At 33.0% G+C, this 14,655-nt stretch overlaps 1 protein-coding gene and 1 long non-coding RNA gene across 2 annotated transcripts; one reads left to right on the top strand and one right to left on the bottom strand.

Annotated features, from left to right (window-relative positions):
• The first annotated feature begins 4,836 nt into the window (after positions 1 to 4,836).
• Positions 4,837 to 14,412, top strand: LOC108184001 (uncharacterized). The gene is made up of 3 exons (XM_021475732.3): positions 4,837 to 4,892; positions 5,437 to 5,586; positions 12,285 to 14,412. Exons 2-3 carry the CDS (start codon positions 5,502 to 5,504, stop codon positions 13,376 to 13,378), a joined length of 1,179 nt encoding a protein of 392 aa, XP_021331407.2. The 5' UTR covers positions 4,837 to 4,892; positions 5,437 to 5,501; the 3' UTR covers positions 13,379 to 14,412.
• On the bottom strand, positions 5,437 to 7,948 carry LOC141381761 (uncharacterized). The gene is made up of 3 exons (XR_012402414.1): positions 6,208 to 7,948; positions 5,657 to 5,867; positions 5,437 to 5,611 (listed from the first exon to the last, which is right to left on the bottom strand). It is a non-coding gene; the product is annotated as an uncharacterized lncRNA (long non-coding RNA).
• Positions 14,413 to 14,655: the final 243 nt, after the last annotated feature.

A 14,655-nucleotide genomic window follows, 5' to 3' on the forward strand; every position in this document is an offset into this window, starting at 1 on the left:
CCAAAATAAAAGTCTTTTTTTTTCAACCTTTTTTGCCACTTACTCTTAGTCATGAGTCATGACTTATTATATATAGTTTTTCTCTGCGTTTGGGCATTTTATCCTGTTAAAAATTAACAAAGCAATAAAAATGTTCTGTTTAAAATAAATTAAACTATGAATAGTAACAAAATAACTTCTCTTCAACAGTTTCTTTATATGAGAGTAATTAACAAAAATAAATCCAGTAAGTCCGAGCAAGAAACAACAGCCACAAATGAGCTGATTAAAACTAGTACTCCATTTCTTATATAAAGTGATGTATACTTAGAATGAAGTGAAATTATATTATTTAATCAATTAAACCTTCATTAAGACACTTAATACACGTACGTTGTTCAATAGTTCTCTTTACTTTGAGTAAAATAGTATTACGTTGTATAAAGGGTTAAAATAATATTGTCAACAGCAGGTACATCATTGGATGAAAAACCTGAAACTTTAATCAATCCCTTTATATCTGTGTAAAAGCTTTAAAACAAACCTTCCTCCAGTTGATTCACTTTTTTTTTACAATTAATGCTTGAACTGACAATCAAGAACATCATAACAAAGTCAGACAGATCTTTAAAAAGAGCAATAATTTACATAGTCATAAGAAAAAATATCTAAAACCACATACAAATAATACAAGGGGAAATATAAAGGGAAAATATTAATACAATTAAAGTATTAATAATAATAATAATAATAATAATAAAATTACTAAATTAAACAAATGAATGAAATTAGAATGACACATTAACAAATAACTGTAAGGAAAGCAACTAAAATCGAGAATCTTCTTTAAATACATCTGCATAATATTTCAGGAATCTTAGATTTTTTTAATTCTTAATAAGATAAAGTGATTTTAGGAGGGAAATAAATTCTATTCTAAAATGAACAAAGGGTGGGTAATTATTTGTGAATTTTTGTTTGTGAATGTAAAATTTGCCATATAAGATAAAAAAAAAATGTATGATGTGTTCCAGATATTTAGCTTTTGGGTTATTATAATAAAAATTGTCTTTTAGATTAAAGCAATTCACAGCATTGGCAGAAGCAGATATATGAGAATTTAGAAGTGACCAAAATTGCTTGGATATTGGACAATCAAAAAACATGTAGTAGTGCAGGTGTGGCCAACCCTGTTTCTGGAGAGCCACCTTCCTGCAGATTTTAGTTGCAACCCATATCTAACACACCTGCCTGTAATTATCACGTGGTGTTTAGGTCTTAGTTAATTGCTTCAGGTGTGTTTGATTTGGGTAACACCTGAAATCTGCAGGAAGGTGGCTTTACAGGAACAGGGTTGGCCACCCCTGTAGTAGTGTTTCCTCTACTTGTTTGCAGAAAGAACAGGAGCTGTCGATGTCCAAAAAACTGTAAATACTAATTTTTACAGGTTAGATTTTATGGAAAATTTTAAAATGCATTTCTTTTGCCTTGTTGGAAAATACAATATTTCCCAGGTAAAAGCCAGTTTCTATTCCAGTCTATATCCTTAACCAAAGACCTCCAGTAAAACTTTCCTCTAGACGAAATTTTCCTTTTACATTGGAAAATTTGTCGCACAAAGCTATTGTTACGTTTCTTATCTAACAGACTAACACCTTCTAAAAGCAAATTTACAGTTAAATGTACAGTGACTTTTAACTAGGTGAACTAAACCAGGTGATATTGCCTTAACAACTTTATTAAATTCATTAGGAGGAGTTGGAAAACAGTGGTAGGTTATAAATGGTTCATGAAAGAATGTTTCCTCCATCATCAAACAAGCAAAGGATCCATTTAATATTATTTTGAAACCAACTTTGGAAAAATAATGATTTGTTTCTGATTGTATTATCTCGGTTATTCCATAAGAATAATCGGTGGGGAGAAACATTGTGAACATAACGAAGCTTCCAAGCAAGCAGACATTGCTGGTGGAATTTAGACAAAACTAAAGATGGCTTGTAGGGAAGATAATTAAATTTAAGAAGAAACAAAATACTACAGATTTTGTAAAAAAAAAAAGTAGTTGGGAATAAAAAAAACAAATAGACGTTGGATTGGTTAGGCATCTCTTTATCCAATTAATTTTAAAAATATATATGGTGTCAGAAAAATCTAATAAATTTACACCCCCTCTGCTTTACTTTTAGAAAGAACTACCTTTTTTAATTTAAGAGGTTTGTTCTAGATAAATTTCAAGAAAACAGTATTAATTTCTTTGGCCACTTTGTTTTCAACAAATAAAGATAAAGTCGGATATACAAAATGAGAAAAACCCTCTTCCATATAATGACAGGTCCCATTGTAGCCAGCAATTAAGAATATTTTTAGTTTTGCTGATCCTAGACAAAAAAAATTCAAGTGCTGTCTCACTAAAAGATTTTTAATAACATAAATAAATAACCATTTAATTGTGGATTTAACAAGGATATCTTCTATATATTCCTAACTCAAATTTTGAACAGGCATTATCTCACATTTGGAGATATTCAGCTTTAGACCAGAAACACTTGAGATATCAGAAATTAAATTTAAAACCTTTCATACGTTTGAGTCATCTTTTAGAAATAAAGTGGTGTCATCTGCCAATTGTGAAATCTTAATCTTCCATTCAAAAACAGAATTTTTTTTCAAATCTTGATTTTGCACAATGCTTAAGGACTAATAAAAACTAATAAAAATGAAAAGGAAGAGATTGGAGAATCCTGCCTAATACCACACAAAATATCAAATCCATTAGAAGTATTAAAATTAACAATCACTTAACTATTGATTCCTTAGCCATAGTGTTAACAAAAGTTTCCCTAAATCCAAATAACCTCAATGCTTTAAACAGAAACTGGTGGTCAACCGTATCAACGGCTTTATAAAAATCAAGAAAAAGAATGAGACCATCTGAATGAATAGAATCAGCATAATCGAGCAAATCCAAAACTAATGTTATGTTATTAGAAACATGGCGGCCTTTTATAAACCCAGACTGAGTTTCAGAAATAATAGAATCAAGATTTGTTTTTAATCTGTTGGCAAAGTCTTTTTTTTTTCAGTATTTTTTGCCACTCACAGTTGCAGTCATGACATGATAAATTTCTCCTTCATTTTCCACCTCACACCACATTTTGTTTTCACACCAAATTTTCACATTCACACCAAATTTTGTTTAATTTATTTAATCCACTAAGACTAAGTGTTAAAAGATTGAATCACTCCTATATGGACGTAATGCGAAATAACATTCTGATGTTTTGCAGTAATTAATAGAGTTCACATACTCTGTTAGACATATTATATTAAAATGATGGGCAAATCTGTATATTTCAATTGGGTTCCTGCCCACGTAGGTGTGGAAGGCAATGAAAAGACGGACATTCTGGCCAAACAAGCTCTCAGAATTAGTGAAGTAGATCTAGAAGTCCCATTGAGTAAAGCAGAAGCTAAAATCAAATTAAGAACAATCAGTATGGCAATTTTACTGGGATAACAATGAAACAGGCAGACATCTATAAAATATACATAAACAAGTCGTTGCTGGAAGGATGGAGAACAGAAATCATAGAGAAGTACGATTATAACTCAGATGAGAATAGGTCATACTGGACTCAACCATATTTTATATAAAATAGGGAAACACCCAACTGGGCAATGTATACACTGTAATCAACAAGAAACAATATGACATGTTTTATTCCACTGTAGTAAATATAATAAAGAACGAAACAATCTTATTCAATCAGTTAAAAAGAGCAAACTTCAGGATTTCACATTGGCTGGTTTATTAGGGAATAAATCTATTGAGGTATATGACGATATAATTAAATTTGTTTAAGAAACCCATTTAGAGAAAAGAATATAAAGATAATATAATCTAAGGAATTAATTGTTAGCCCACTCCACCCCACATTTTTTATTTATTTATTTATTTTCATTTCCTCCCCCTCTTCCCTTCCCCTCTATTTTTACACTTCAGTTATTGTTCAACCATTCCAGTCGGAGGCGGTAATGCACCTACAAGTCTGGTTGCCAACCGCCAGTAAAACCCAAAGAAAAAGAAGAAACCGATTAATTAAAGTTTTAGGTTTTTCATCTGATACTAAATTATGAACCTGCTGTTGACAATATTATTTTAACCCTTTATACAACAAAGTATTTTACTCACAGTAATGAGGACTATTGAACAACGTGTGTGTAATAAGTGTCTTACTGAAGCTTTAATTTATTAAACAGTATAATGTCATTCCATTATAAGTTTACATCACTATATATAAGAAATGGAGTACTAGTTTTAATCAGCTAATTTGTGGCTATAGTTTCTTGCTCAGACTTATCTGATTTATTTTTGTTAATTACTCTCATATAAGAAGAAGAGAAGTTATTTTCTTTCTGTTCATTGTTTTATTCATTTTACATTTTTATTGCTTTGTTAATTTTTAACAGGATAAAGTGTCCAAACGCAGAGAAAAACTATATAAGTCATGACTAGTTTGAAGAACTAAAACATAAAGTAGTAATGAATACTTTTTTACATGAAGGACACCTATTTTACCTCCTTTTCTGTAAAGTTTCAGCTCCAAACACTCATTAAATTATTTGTTATACCTGTTAGAATGTTGAGATTTTTGCTTTAAACACTTAGTCTTAGTGGATTAAAGAAGTTTTTTTAATTATTTTAAAATGTTTAGAGTAAAGGTTTTGATCAACTCCAAATACTGAATATATGTGCGTCTGTGAGAAAGTGGAAACGAAGGAGAAATGTATCAATAAGTCAAGACTGCAACAGTAAGTGGCAAAAAAGGTCTAAAAAAACTTTTATTTTGGCGTGGCGTGTGACGTCATAAGCCTGCGCCGTTCAAGCGCTGTTATTCAACTGGAGAAAGGTTTGTTTTAAAGCGTTTACACTTATATAAACCGATTGATTAAAGTTTCAGTTTTTTTTTCATTTAGTGCTAAATTATGTACCTGCTGTTGACAATATTAGTGTCAATATTAGTATAGTACAAATGTTTGAATAAAGATAGGATAAACTTTTTGTCCTCAAGAGGAAATTTGTCTTGTGCAAAAAAAGTGCTACACATTGCTGTAAGCAGACAATCAGCTAAATAAAACAAACAAAACAATTAAGAATATACATAAAAAATAAAGTTTAAAAAAAAGGTTACAGGGATGTGTGTAATAAGTTTAATAACTTAATTGAAGGTTTAATTTATTAAATAGTATATTGTCATTCCATTCTGAGTTTACAACTATATAAGAAATGGAGTAATGTTACTAGCCTTAATCAGGTCATTTGTTTGTGGCTATTGTTACTTGCTCAAACTTACCTGATTTCTTATTGTTAATCACTCTCCTATAAAGAAACTGTTGAAGTAAGTGTTAAGAAGTTATTTTGTTTCTGTTCATTGTTTTATTTATTTTAAACAGGATAAAGTGTCCAAACGCAGAGAAAAACTCCTGCTGAAGCGACTGATCTCCACACTGTTATAAAGATGGCGTTTATTAAAGAGGAGAGTGAAGATGTGAAGATTGAAGAAACATTCACAGTCAAACAAGAAGATCTGCAGGAACAAACAGGTTGGTTTTCATTCTCAAAGACCAACTGAGTCATTTAATCCTCATTCAGATATTTTAATAATAAGAATACTAAATTAAATCCATCTTGCAGCTCTGAGTGTGCTGCCTAGTTCTCCTAAATGCACACAAGCACTCATGAGCTATGTTTCCATCCAAAAATGCAAATAAACTTTATGCACAAAACTGGATTATTGCATAAAAGATATGCAAATAAAGCTCAATGATTTCCATTCAAATGAAATCAAATCACTTTTATTGTCACATCATCAGCAGCACGTGTGCTATGATGAGTGGAAAGCTTAGGTGCTGGCTCCAGACAGTACAAAATACAGACAGTACAAATACAACAACAGTGCAAAATACAGACAGTGCAAATACAATGACAGAGTCAAAGGGAACAAAATCATCACTTCCTGATTAACTGGTGCCAAATATCAACAGTAAAAATGGAATTTGCTGCGATAAGAGAAGCTGGATCAATAGCTGCGTTTCCACTATCTCGTCTAAAGCAAGCGAGACAGGGCGAGCCAAGGCCAGTCGCGTTTCCACTGTCACTTCCTGGGCCTAATCGAGCCAAAGCGGGGCTTTCTCGGGCCCAGCGGCCGGCCTTTTTTGGCCCGCCGAATACCTTGGGCCAAAGAGGGCCAGCTGGGGCTTCGGGGCGGAGTGAAAGGAGAGGCAGACACTAGTTTTCCGATCGCACACGAGTACATGCACCAAACAAATAACCAAATAAAAAAATAAGGGAAAGAAAACATCTAGCCTTTTAGTCTGGGGTCTTTTTGCGTATGATCACCCTTATGTTTCCCTTTTAAATGTAAGGCTGTTGCATAAAATAATAAAGTTTTCATTTATAAGTGACTTTGCTCCTTGATGTTTCAATAACACATAATAATATTTACACCATATTAAAGACACAACAGACAGTAAAGGTTTTTGAGAGTTTTTGTCAAGTTTAAAAGGTGTTTGTGCGTGTTTAGATGCCTGTATGTGAATGTTAGACCGAGCAAAAGAGCGCTCTCTCACAGCTCTGTTGATGCTGCGAGCGGCTTCTGTTTTTATTTATTTTGAAGATAATACACAACATAAATACAACAGAAAAACATGAAACTTTACAAATTTCGTGTCCATTTTTGTAGACTCAAAAACAATAGTGTCATATCCTAATAAAATAGCCTAAGATATATTGAAATAATTTAAATAATTACAAATATCAGATATAATAAAATCACATAAAATAAATAAACCAATATAAAACAAATAAAATCTATTTATAATAATTTAGGTAGCCTATAAACAGTACATAAATCAAACCATTTTAAAGCCATATTAAACTTTCATTTTACAAAGGCCTATCTGAAAAAAAGATTTTAGATATTTTCTAAAACAATAAACACCGGAGGAGGTTTGAAATATTATTTATAAAGTATATGGATACGATGATATTAATCAAATCATGTAAACAGAGCATTTAATGGGTGAATGAAAGCAGAAACTAGGCTACCTTTTTTTTCTTTCATGCATGCATTATCCGCCTGATTCCGGCTGAAGTGGGCGGGTTGTGTGACGTTTGATTCGGGGGAGATTCTGGGGGCGGGGTTTGCATGACACGCTGCGAGGTACTAGCCCGACAGTGGAAACGCGACATGATTTCTGCCTCACTGCTCAACCCCCCTTGCGATTGGCCCGGCCCTGCCCGATAAAAGCCCTGGCTTGCACATGCCCGACAGTGGAAATGCGGCTAATCTTTTCTTCATCTAATAATTGACTTGCGCCTCAGAGGGTAATCCTGAAACGCAGTGAACGCGCGGTGGCGTTTAAAGGTATCAGACACGAAGATGCTCTTAATTCTGGAGGTCATGAATAATATAATAACACTAATACTTAAACTGTAAGGCGTTAAAGAATGACCAAAACAAGAGTTCAGATGTTTTATAATGTACTGAGCTGGCTGGTTTGTCCATTCATACACATTTGTATCATCACATGATCTCTTATAACAAAATCACATGACCTTTTTAATGCACATACTGGAGTTTGTATCGTGTTTTCCATCGTGATTTTTCATCTTTTCTTATGGAATAAAACGTTTATCCAACTCAGTTATGCGCATACGCTTTTTTTTTTTTTTTTTTTGCATCATGGTGTTTCCATAAACCGTTTTTTTATGTGCATAAAAATAGGTGGATGGAAACATAACTATTGAAAGACAGGAATGAGTTTCTCTCTTGTTACTTGTTCTCGTGTCTTTTGTCATTATTTTATTTATTATTAGTCTCCCATTTTCTCTACCTTCTTAAGGCTATTGCTTTTCTTGTTCTCCTACTGTTTGTAAAAGTGTCCTTGAGCACCAGTGCTATATAAAATAAATAAAAACTTAAACTGAGCTGTCGATATTTGACCTACAGTATTCTCATAGAAGATATCTGCTAATACGGTGATAGTGTTGGCTTAGTACTTTCCATTTGCATATGTCACATTGATCCAAATTAACTTTTTTCATCGACCTCTTTATTGGTTCTAACTTGTTTCTAGTAGTTGTTACTAGTTCTCACAGATAGTATTAGAGTTAGAATTACATTATTATTATAATAACTAATTACCAGGCCTATTGTGTTTAATCAGGGTTTCTGCGGGGTCTTAAAATGTCTTAAATTCCAAAATCAAAATTTTCGGCCTTAAAAAGTCTTAAATTTACTGAAATGTTGTGTTGTAGGTCTTTAATCTTTTTAAACAAGTCTTCATTTTCCTTTTTTATGTTTTGCTGCTCAATCTGGCCAAAACCCACACAATCACCATCAATCCATCTCAATAAAACTTTCAACTTTTTTAATTCAAAAAGGTCATTTTAACTCTATTTGTCATAAAGGTTTAAGTATTTTCCTCACGATAACATTTGTTTAAATGTGCACCATGTATTTACTGCTGAAGACATCGAGGACAGATTGTTGTGTAGATTTAGTTTGTTATAGTTTTTAAAACATTTGTTCATTTTTAATTTTTATTTAAAGAAAGTTTATTTAGGAAAAAAGTGTGTGGATACAAGTAAAGCTTGCATGTTATTACACACAATTTAAAATCTTTTGCTAAGAAATATCTATAAGATATATTTTTTTATTAATTTATTATTGTATTATTAAATGTATTAAATTATCATTTTTTTTAATAGGGCAAATTAAAATCTTTTTCATCTGGGGTATTTGAAAAATTCATTAGCCTTTAGCCCTTTATGAGTCTAAAATTGTCATATTGGTATTAAAATTGTCTTTAAAAGTCTTACATTTAACTTGGTGAAACAAGCAGAAACTCTGGTTTAAAGTATAAAAAAACATGGATGCCCCCAATATTAAATATGCTGAATAAAATGGACACTAAAATAATTAATTATTATAAAACATTGTACAGAATTCTAAACTATATGATGTTGCTGCTGGGCGACGTGAGACTAAATGAACAAACTATTGTGGAACAATAACGTTAAACATTGCGCTGACTACAACTGGCCAACAAACTAGTCTAAAAATGACTTTTGCTGCTTAAGAAATGAATTACAGTATGCTGATGATATGCAGAGATTTGAGTGTAAAGTTTGTTAGTATTGACCATATTCTTCACGTACCAGCAGGCGCCGCCATTTGAATCTTTTTGCTCTTGACTTTTATTAAAGAATTAATTTTAGTTACTAAAAACAGTGTTGTGCTGCTGAGGCATGGGACGGTAACCATTTTCAAGGTATAACACAGTTTGAAAAAAGACAAGGTTTTAAAACCGCCAATATTTTCTGCTGTACCATTCATCGCTATATGTAAGTTTGTTTTTTTTACATTTTGTTTTAAGATTTTCAGGACAACAGTATCTCCAGCAGAAAAAGATCTCCAAAGATGCCATTTTAAATTGTAAAGAAATCTGTGTTTATGAAACAAATGAAGACAACAGAAGTCAAGTATTCAATTGAGTGATTCAGCCTGACATGTTTACTGCTCCAAAATACTTTAAAAGTTTCTCAAAAGAAAATGTTTTGTGTTCTAAGAGGAAAAAGTGTCTGTTTACCCAGACATTTAAAGGAGTAATCACAGTACTATGAAACTGTGATATTTTTTATTCAAGGTTATCATACTGTCAGAATCTTATACTGGCCCATGCCTAATGCTGCTTGTTGTAGCAAAGTCATATTTTCTGATTTTATTGTTTTTCTTTGTATGTATTGTCATGAACACACTTGTTTGCAGAGCAAGAGAGCCTGTCTCTGAAAGAGAGTTTTCTGTCGGTCTCCTCCCTTTATAAAAGATAAAGCGGTATTTCTCACTTAGCCTTACATATTCAGCCACCTATTTTTATGTGCATTTTGGATAGGCTATGAGCATAAAAAATTGGTTGATGGAAATGTCATGATGCACATAACTTTTGAAATATAAGCATAAAGACACATGCGCATAACTGAGTAGGACAAACTTTTTATTCGATAAGAGAAGATAAACTCACGTAAACAACGCAAGCACTTTTACTGAACAAATTCCAGTATGTGTGTTTAAAAAGGTTTGTTATAAGAGATCATATGATGATGAAAATGTGTGTGAATGCACAAACCAGCAGGCTGAGAACATTATAAACATCTGAAATGTTGTTTTGGTCATTCTAAAACACCTGAACCGTTTCAGTATTCATGTTATTATATTATTAATGACCTCCAGAGCATCTGTTCTCTGCGTCTCATTGCTTCAAAAGCCAACACGTGTTCATTGTGTGCCAGCATTGACCTCTGAGCTGTCATTTAAAGAAAAGATTCATGTAGCTTCTTCTACCGCAGTAAATTCTGTTTTTACTGTTCTTAATTGGGGCCTGTTAATCAGGAAGTGACGATTTTGTTCTCTTTGATTCATTGGATGGAAACGCAGCTTTATTCGCACATCTTTTATGTAACATCCCAGTTTTGCGCATAAATTTAATTCGCATTTTTGGATGGAAACATAGCTATTGTCTACATTTCAGTTACACAAAGAACAAAGTCACATAGCAGAATGGCTTGTCCTTTCTTAATGAATAATTAGCTTAAATTCACTAACCTTCAACAGACATGTACTGTAACTAGATTAATGGGATTATTACTAGTTCTAAAAAGATTTTTTTTAGTCCTGCTTACATTCTAAATGTCATTTCAACCTCTACCACTTGATAGGGCTGTGCAATTAATCGAAAATCTGGTTTCAATTTCGATTTTGGCTTCTAAAGATTATGAAAAACCATTAATCGAGATAAACGATTATTCCATCATATAGAACACACACCTAACGGCATCTTAATCTGAGCGCTTCAATGGTCAAATGCATGCAAATTTGGGTCAGAGTGCTGTGTTTAGTGAATATTCGTATTAACCCTTATTTGTGTAATAAACAAACAAGTTGAGAATCAAAAGACATGTGAAAGAGAAACCATTATTCTTAAAGTGACAGTGCGCAATATTCCTGCTGCCGACTGTTTTTAGCATTAATCAAACAACAAAAAGAGAAAATCCCTCACTGCTCTTGACTGAAAGACTTTTGTAGCTCAAATGTTTTTCTGAAATTGAAAACTCTTGAGTATTTAATCTCTCGGTAAATCAACTCAGAGTTCAAGTTTAAACTCTGAGTTGGTTGAACCTCCTTACTGAAACAGGCCCCAGGTCATCATGACATGATTGACAATTGTTGCTGTTTGTCATTATACTCTGTTTATCCTGAGAGCTGATGCTGAGTATTCTTAGGGCTTTTCAAACTTCAAATTGTTAACCCTGGGTCAATCTATACCTGGAAAAATTCTGGGTTATCTGTAGTCACCTTCCACACTGCTCATGCTATACCTGGGGTTAAAAAATAATCCTGGGTGTTCATTAACAGACAGTTCACATTCATAAACCCTGGGTTATCATTATTATTTTGTATATTTATGTTGTCACTGTCCCTGATTGGATAAACCACAAGTAACCTTTTTAGATGGCATTTCTGCATCTTGTCTGGTATATACAATGTCACCAAGTAGGTCTTCAGCCAAGCCTCAGGGCATACACAAAAGCAAGAAAACAAAGACAAAAGTACAAATAAATGAAAACAAGTAACAAAGTATGTCATCTTGCCATCTCCTCATCACTCCTAAGTTTTATACAATAATGCAAACTTGCAAATATAAGCGTGAATTATGCATACTTGCTATGGACTTGCAGGACTTGTCTCAATCGGGTCTTCCAAGCAAGCGGGAACACAACATGAGTAATCTAGAGCACTCGCATTTGATCATTTGCTTTAAAAAAAAAAAGAGCTTGGTTTTCCTCTGACCCCTAAATTAAATATTCTACAAGGTATATGATCTGATTTTGAGCTGAAACCTCAGACACATTCTTGGAACACCAAAGACTTATTTTACATCTTGTAAAAAATGGGTAATTGTAGGAACCTTTTAAAGGGATAGTTGATGCAGAAATGAAAATAGCCTCACCATTTACTCTTCCTCGTGTGGATTTAAACCTTTATGAGTTAAACACAGAAGATAAAAAAATAAAAATAAAAAAAACGCTACTGGCTTACTGTATTCCACAATAAAGGAAAGTTCGAAACCACATGATGGAGAGTAAATGGTAAGGTAATTTCATGTTAAGACATTCAACATCCATTTCTTGCTTGTCGCTTTGAGTCTTCATACTAAAGCTAACTTTTTTTTTTTTTTAGACCGGATGGTGCTGAAGGAAGAGACACATGGACAGAATGAAATAGATAAGAAACAGCAGTTTGAGAAACCACAAGAAATAACGACTGATGAAAAACCCACACTGACTAAAAAGACTTCATTACACGGAAGACCTCGGAAATCCAAATCTGGGTGTAATTTCAGCTGTAAACAGTGTAGAAAGAGTTTCAGTCAAAAGTCAAACCTTGATGTTCACATGAGAGTTCACACAGGGGAGAAACCTTACACCTGCGAACAGTGTGCACAGAGTTTTAGTCAAAAACAATGCTTAAAAACTCACATGAGAATTCACACTGGAGAGAAGCCTTTCAGCTGCAAGCAGTGTGGAAAGAGTTTTAGTCAAAAGCCAAACCTTGATATTCACATGAGAGTTCACACAGGGGAGAAACCTTACTCCTGCGAACAGTGTGGAAAGAGTTTTAGTCAAAAACAAAGCTTTAAAACCCACATGAGAATTCACACTGGAGAGAAGCCGTACACATGCCAACAGTGTGGAAAAAACTTTCGTCATGCAAGAAATTTGGCAGCGCACATGAGAACTCACACTGGAGAGAAGCCTTTCAGCTGTAAACAGTGTAGAAAGAGTTTCAGTAAAAAGGCGAACCTGATTGCTCACATGAGAGTTCACACTAGGGAGAAACCTTACACCTGCGAACAGTTTGGAAAGAGTTTAGGTAAAAAACAAGACCTTTACATCCACATGAGGATTCACATGGGAGAGAAACCTTACACATGCACAGAGTGTGGTAAAAGTTTCCCACATAAAAACACACTCAAACACCACATGAGAACTCACACTGGAGAGAAGCCGTTTGCATGTGCTCAGTGTGGAAAGAGCTTCTCAACCAAAGCTAGCCTCAAGAACCACATGAAGGTTCACACTGGAACCATAGTGTTCACATGTGATCAGTGTGGAAAGAGTCTCACACGCAAAGACACCATTAAGCGACACATGCAGACTCACTCAGGAGAGGATCGTTTTAGATGCAGTGAGTGTGGAAAGGGCTTTAAGTGTAAAAGAAGCCTCAACACTCACCTAAAGCTTCACAATGGAGAGCAGAGTCCGCAAAATTGAGGCCTTGTCCACACAAACACGGGTATATACAAAACGGCAGCTTTTTCATGTAGTTTGGCTGTTCGTTCAAGTGAAGTTTATTTAAAAACTACTTTCGAGAGGATCACATGCTTAGCTAAAACATGATTCACAAATTAGATCATCCTTTGTTATAAATTAGTGTCTCACTGACAGTACTTTGGTTTAAGTTACTTGAAGACGGACAAGTTAACATCACAGCTGAGGAACTGCACTATTCATTGTCTTCAATAAAGTCTTCACCCCGTAAGACCTTTGGTCAGCTTACTTATTTGATGTATTAAGAGTCCATCTATACAACTGTTAAGCCAAATACAGCAAAATCTGACAATGTGCTTTAACTTATTATGAACCGATCACCATATTTGTGCAGGGTTTTACACAATTCTTTCATGTTGTCTTAACACAAATTAAGGTAACTTAACACTTTTACCAAATTATTTGGACTGAACATTAAGTTGTCCCAATGAAATCTCAAGAATTGTGTTATTTCAGCACATTTTAGTTAAGTAGTTTGAACAAGTAAAAAAAAAGGTTGTTTTTTCCCCCGATTTCTGTTTCATGGAGATAAGACTTTTTCTGCACATTTTTAAACATTATAGTCTTAATAACTAATCTCTAATAACTGATTTATTTTATGTTTGCCATGACAGTAAATTAGACTAGTAATTGTATAAGGATGGTTTGTTCTGTAGACTATCGGGAAAATTAGCTTAAAAGGGCCAATAGTTTTGTCTTTAAAATGGTTTAAAAAAGAATAAAAAAACTGATTTTATTCTAGCTGAAATAAAACAAATAAGACTTTCTCCAGAAGAAAAAAATCAGACATACTGTGAAGATTTTCTTGCTATGTTTAACATAATTTAGGAAATATAAAAAAACATGAGGGGCTATATATATATATATATATATATGCTTTACATGCATAAACAAGGAAGAGGTAATACAATTACAACAATAGGCAGACACAAATATAGGAAAAAACAGTGTTTAGTAATGACAATTGTATTTAAAGTAAGAAAAAAAGTAAATAAATACAAATTAAATTAATAATAAAACAAAAATAATTATATTATAAAAGTTTATGCAATATAAACATTCAAAGGGTACAGAATTTGGGTAAAGGGTACAGAATTTGCTGAAAAAAGTAGCTGCTTTATATATATATATATATATATATATATATATATATATATATATATATATATATATATATATATATATATATATATATATATATACACACACACACACACAGT

This window comes from Danio rerio, chromosome 4 (genome assembly GCF_049306965.1).
Source record: "Danio rerio strain Tuebingen ecotype United States chromosome 4, GRCz12tu, whole genome shotgun sequence".
Taxonomy (NCBI): Eukaryota; Metazoa; Chordata; class Actinopteri; order Cypriniformes; family Danionidae; genus Danio; species Danio rerio.

Bases quoted from the DNA above. Each gene is read 5' to 3' on its own strand.
- LOC108184001 (XM_021475732.3), top strand. From the start codon at position 5,502: ATGGCGTTTATTAAAGAGGAGAGTGAAGATGTGAAGATTGAAGAAACA. The intron at 5,587-12,284 runs GTTGGTTTTCAT...TTTTTTTTTTAG, and splicing joins AGATCTGCAGGAACAAACAG to ACCGGATGGTGCTGAAGGAA.